The 6000-nt window shown below is 43.3% G+C and overlaps 1 protein-coding gene across 3 annotated transcripts in view; it reads right to left on the bottom strand.

The window, feature by feature from the left end:
• Window positions 1-378: 378 nt before the first annotated feature.
• The window catches only part of kdrl (kinase insert domain receptor like), a 30750-nt gene continuing 25128 nt past the window's right edge, over window positions 379-6000 (bottom strand). For 2 of the 3 annotated variants that reach the window (XM_072437124.1, XM_072437132.1), the window contains exons 27-30: window positions 5763-5881; window positions 3405-3483; window positions 3216-3319; window positions 380-1467 (exon numbers count right to left, since the gene is read on the bottom strand). In XM_072437124.1, coding sequence (XP_072293225.1) covers window positions 1326-1467; window positions 3216-3319; window positions 3405-3483; window positions 5763-5881 — 444 coding nt within the window. In that variant the 3' untranslated portion in view covers window positions 380-1325. Of the gene's footprint in view, window positions 1468-3215; window positions 3320-3404; window positions 3484-5762; window positions 5882-6000 lie in introns of all 3 variants that reach the window. The other variant, XM_072437139.1, reaches the window with a different exon arrangement.

Genomic DNA, 6000 nt, shown 5'->3' with positions numbered 1-6000 from the left:
GTAAGTCAGTGCCATCGGAAGCTTTGGGTGGATTTGTGAGTTGGGAACACCATGTGGTTTGTTTCTTTGGGATGATTAAGAGTTCCTTCCTTCCCCCGTTCAGACTCAGGGGGTATTGTCCCGGTGAACAGACAGGCTGCCGACACCATCCCGGGCCAGGATGTGACGCTCTGACAGGCTCAAGGAGCGGCTCCAGCACAAACACATGCTCCATCAAGGCGCTGGAAATCTGGTGGGAGCAATCAGCCGCCTGCTTTATCAATGGTTCAAAAGAGATATCATGTGCACATGCAATTTTATACAACATATTTCAGAATCTGAAATATTTGAAGGATTAAAGCAATTAAAAGACCAGACCATAATTACTGTATAAATATGTCTTTATTTATTTATATGCTCTGTTTACAGTGTGAAGACAGTACTTTAAATAACGCACAACTTATTACAAAGTATAATAAGTAGCCTACAGGTAATTGTAATAGGCTAAAATTAATGGAATGTGTTTGCAAATACATGTGAATAAAACCTTAGTACAAGTACAAAAAACAAATTTATTAGAAAATTGTTAAATAAAATACAAAATATCTGTAACACTGTTTGATAAATACTTAAAGACAATAACTTGGTACACTGACTGTATGTTGTACTTGTTAGTTTGTTCAAATGCTACAGGCTGCATTGCAACTGAATGTGTTCAATGACGATATCTTTGTGTTGTATATTCAACAACGACTGTTCAACAACGACTGTGAGAGAACGACTCTCACTGATGTGAGAGTCGTTCTCTCACAGAACGACAGTTTGAAAACACAATTGTCTCATATGATATGCTGACTATAACAAAAGCATGTTCTCTTCAAAAATTATAATAAATACAGCATTTGTTAGAGCTTTTGGCGGATGTTCTTTTTATTCAAAAGTAAAATCAGATGTGTGACTAACCTGAGTTTAGCTAATTGAATTGAAATATCATAAATATTGCCTGCATATCCTCTGGTCATGGTGAAGCATTCCTTATAACTTGTATGGGGATTCTTACACTCAAAACAACAACAGTAAGAAACCTAACACTGCTTTGAATGTCCTTATATAGACTGGCAGATATTGCATGAATTCGATGGGGACTGCAGTGCATTTTCACAGTAGATTCAATAATTACCTGAGCCTGTGTGGAGAGGTGGACAAATGAGCAGAAACATGGGTGATAAAAGTTTACATTTTTTTGTTGCACTGAAGGCATCCCCAGAATCCGCTGATACAATAGCACAGGTTTTCCTCCTAAAAGTCAGTCCAGTGAAGAGGGCGGTCCTGAGGGGGAGCAGGCGTTAAACCGGTGGAGTGGAGTAGCGCACCACAGAGTTGTAATCGGGTGGAGGGCTGTGACACTCCAGACCAGCGTCCAGCGCCGAGTCATCCAGGCTGAAGTCACCTAGGACCGACTCTTTGCTCTTACTCATGGCCTTCTTCCTGAAAACAAAAAACACACTTGTGACACCCCATTGTTCGATTTTAATTAGAAGAAATATGGGAGTGGAATTTCAACTTCTGACGAGAAAGCACTACAAAGGCCGAATGCTTTACAATGGTATGTGGTTGTTAAAGAAGAGGAATATATTGAAACTATTTTTGACAATATAATGTTTGATAGAAGAGACATTCGGACATCTTTGAAATCATCCAATGCAGTTATCAGGAATATCAGGTTTTCTTAATATTGTGCAGCCCCGGTAGGTATGTGCAAACATTTTGTTATGCACTTATGATGTAATCAGTCATCTATGGCATTTCTCCATGGCTTGAGCCACAGAATATGAGTAATTGCTGGCTTTTGTCTTTGTCGGTTGCTAGGAGTTTCCTAGGCTCCTCAGACAAGGCAAAAGGGTCAGAGCCCAGCAGGGGCAGATGACGCCTCTGTACTGGTATGCTGTGGCAGAGCTGGAAGATTTACCTATTACAATAGTGTATACAACATAACAAAATAATATCAGTAAAGGTTTAAAAAAAGACAAAAAAAAAAAAACTTATCCTTAAAAGTTGACAGGTGAAACTTTCCAAAACAAAAACAGCTTCTAAAGACCATAGCCTCGTAAAATTCCAAGGTGGCAATGACTGTGTGACTGTCTAATGAGGAAGTCCCCACACATCGTTCTCTGCGTGCCTGGACACACTTCACCATGGCAGCGGGCCGTATCAACGCTGGCAAACTTTGTTTCAGAACAACAGGGGCCTGTGGCCGGTGTGGCTTGCTGTCTACCATTGAATACATAAAAGTAAATGGGAATCAGGGTTTTAAACAGCCTTCGGTGTTGAATATTGGTGAGGTTACATGGAAGTCTGACACTTTTTTTTCAAATACGTTTTTTCTTCTTTCAAACAAAAATAATCTAATACAGACACATTTAAAATTATAGCAGAAGTAACGGCGCTTGTGTGATTAAAAATCCTCAATCTTATCATCTTCATGAATACCTACAGAATAATGTGATTATAGTTTTTACAAAATACTGTTATAGACAGAATACTGTGATTATAGACAGAATACTGTTATTATAGACAGAATAATGTTATTATAGTTTTTACAGAATACTGTTATAGACAGAATACTGTTATTATAGACAGAATAATGTTATTATAGACAGGATAATGTTATTTTAGTTTTTACATAATAACAGCTGGCTCAAAGGGTATGACCCTGTGAATTAACCCTGCCACTGACTGCTGTGAGCATAATATGTGAGCTCTGAAACTCCTGCTGAGGACAAAGAAGGGAATGATTTATATACTTTTGACTCAGATTTGATCCTCACCTCAAATATCCTCAAAGGAGAGAACATTATAGACGATTACATTGGAGCTTCTGAAGCCCATTTGTTACGGTTAGATTTGGGGAAGTAAGAGGAGTTCTGAGAGGCTTTGAAAGAACAGCCATGTGTGTGAGAAACAAAAGTCTTAAAAAACGTGTGCCTCTGGTAATGCAGCCACTTGGCCTTTCAGTTTGCTCCCTCCAAACTTTATCTAACCCATGTCCCCTTTGTCACTTGGCCTCAGGCGTGGTCTCTGGAGACAAAAGACTAAACTAGTTGCAGACTTCTTTTCAAACGCAGCGCAGTGTGTGCTGTAAGACGTTATAGTGTCTGCATTCCGGCTCAGTGGGAAGGTTTCCCAGCAGGTATTGTCCCTTCCAGGCCATGTTTAAGGCTTTACGCAGCACTTACGCCAAAGCTATGATGCTCAGAGGTCGCCCAGCTAACGACTCAAGACGCTTCAGTGTCTTCATGTTTTCTGTGGACAGGCCCAACCCACTGTCTGATTGCCCGCTCTGATGAACACACAGAGACAGCAAGTTTCCATATTACAGGTTAAAAATATGATCAGAAATGTAGCTTTTTATACAAATAACATACCACATGGTTCTGATTGGTTCCATTGTCCATGGTCACCTCATCGAAGGTTTTCACACTAGCAGGACGTATCTTCATGTTCCTGCCAAATTATGATTTAAGAAATAAAATAAAACACCTTACATGCTGTATTTACAGACAAAACATGAATAAGTAATATCAGAATCAGAATCAGAATAAAGTTTATTGCCATTTGTCAATGAACAGGATTCACGGACATAGGAACTTGTCCTGGCAGTCCTGTGCAACACAAACATCAAACACTGAACAATTAATACAAAAACAATGGACAATAAATAACTATCAGGTTTTAAAAATAGGTAAGTAGAGTTAAAAATAGACATGATATGTACATAAAATAAAGTATGTAGTGCAATAAAAAGTGACCAGTAAGTGCAAAGTGCTTAGGAAGTGTTCATGAGTAGTAGTAACGGCAGAGAGAAAGAAACTGTTCTTGTGACGGGAGGTTCTGGTCCGGATGGACCGTAGCCTCCTGCCTGAAGGGAGTGGCCTCCTGCCTGAGGGGAGTGGCCTCCTGCCTGAGGGGAGTGGTTCAAATAGTCCGTGTGCCGGGTGAGAAGGGTCGGGTGTGATCCGACCTGCATGTCCCAGAGTCCTGCAGACGTACAGGTCTTGCAGAGATGGAATTTCGCGGCCGATCACCTTCTCAGCAGAGCGCACAATGCGCTGTAGTCTCTGCTTGTCTCTGGCTGTGGCTCCAGCGTACCACACGGTGATGGAGGAGGTGAGGATGGACTCGATGATGGCCGTGTAGAACTGCACCATCATCTCCACTGGCAGCTTTGCTTTCTTCAGCTGCCACAGGAAGTACATCTTCTGCTGGGCCTTCTTGCTGAGGGAGCTGATCGTGGGCTCCCACTTGAGGTCCCGGGGGATGGTGATACAGAGAAAGCAGAGGGAGTCCACAGTGGAGATGGGGGAGTCTGTGATGGTGAGGGGGGGTTGGGGGGCTGTGACTTTCCTGAAGTCCACGATCATCTCCACTGTTTTTTGGGCGTTGAGCTCCAGGTTGTTACCGCTGCACCAGGACACCAGCCGCTCCACCTCCCTCCTGTAGACAGACTTATCCCCGTCTGAGAGCCCCATGAGGGTGGTGTCGTCCGCAAACTTTATCAGTTTTACGGAGGCATGGCTGGAGATGCAGCAGTTTGTGTACAGGGAGAAGAGCAGGGGAGAAAGTACACAGCCCTGTGGTGCTCCTGTGCTGATGGTCCGTGTGTCTGAGACATTCTTCCCAAGCCTCACGCACTGCCTCCGATCCGTCAGGAAGTTGGTGATCCACCTGCAGGTGGAGTCAGGCACGTTGAGCTGGGAGAGCTTGTCCTGGAGCAGAGCGGGGAGGATGGTGTTGAAAACCGAGCTGAAGTCCACAAACAGGATCCTGGCGTAGGTTCCCGGGGAGTCCAGATGCTGCAGGGTGAAGTGGAGTGCCAGGTTTATGGCGTCGTCCACAGACCTGTTTGCTCTGTACGCGAACTGCAGGGGGTCCAGCAGGAGGAGGTGAAGGACTTGAGGTGGGGGAGGACCAGGCGCTCAAATGACACCATGACTACAGACGTCAGTGCCACAGGTCTGTAGTCATTAAGTCCAGTGATCCGGGGCTTCTTGGGGACAGGGACGATGATGGACGACTTGAAGCAGGCTGGGACATGGCACGACTCCTGGGAGGTGTTAAAAATGCCAGTGAAGACCGGGGCCAGCTCGCCTGCGCAGTGTCTTAAAGTGGCCGGGGTGACACTGTGTCCGTAGGTGTTGTAGTTCTGATGGATAAGAGCTCTTCACGAGTGTAAGAGCACGCAGACACATAATTTACGAACAAAAACAGACAAAACAACACATAGCACCAAACGTCGCGGCTGCCATGGGCGGCGCCATTTTGCACATGCGCAGTATCTATGACATAGCTCTATCAAACACATTTTGTTGACTTGTACATTTCAACACCCTGCGGTTAAAACACACGCTTAATTTAGCTTAAGAGCAAACTGTCGTTGCTGCTTTTCAACACCTTTCAACAAACAGTGAAAATCAGTGCAGGACAAATATTATTCCAAGTGGACATAAATCTTATGGCAGCCGTGTGCTTCTGGGGAAGTTCCTGCTCTTAAAGCTCTTAGCTGTGTGTTTCTTATCATGTGCAAATAAGGTCAATTGGCATTGTTTAGAGGGAATTAAAATAATAATGTAGTCATAACTGAAACCTTTCAAATGATTTTACAGACGATTTACTTGGTATCAGTACCAAGCACTGGTGGTTTTCAGGCTGTTACTGAGAGTCATACCATAACATTATAGTAAAACATCAAAACATCAAAATGTGAGAATGAGTGCAGTTCTCACCAAGTTCCTCCAGAGTCGCGGTGGGACATGGGTTGTGTGAGCTTGTCATCTGTGGACCCTGATAGATCTCCTACTTTAGCCAGCAACACTGTGTTGATTGGGATGTAGTGTTTTCCCTCCTGTTACAGTCAAAACACAATTGTCTTTAAACATTAGACGGACCAGGAACTGCTCCATAATACTTAGAATAGAATAGAATAATAGACTGCTGTTTAGTTTATTGTTTAGTTTACTGCAA

Source organism: Eucyclogobius newberryi, unplaced genomic scaffold, assembly GCF_026437365.1.
Source record: "Eucyclogobius newberryi isolate DKJ021-1_F unplaced genomic scaffold, fEucNew1.0.hap1 SCAF_11, whole genome shotgun sequence".
Lineage (NCBI taxonomy): Eukaryota > Metazoa > Chordata > Actinopteri > Gobiiformes > Gobiidae > Eucyclogobius > Eucyclogobius newberryi.
Note: the sequence above shows the minus strand (reverse complement) of the source record. Positions and strands in the feature narration are given on the sequence as shown.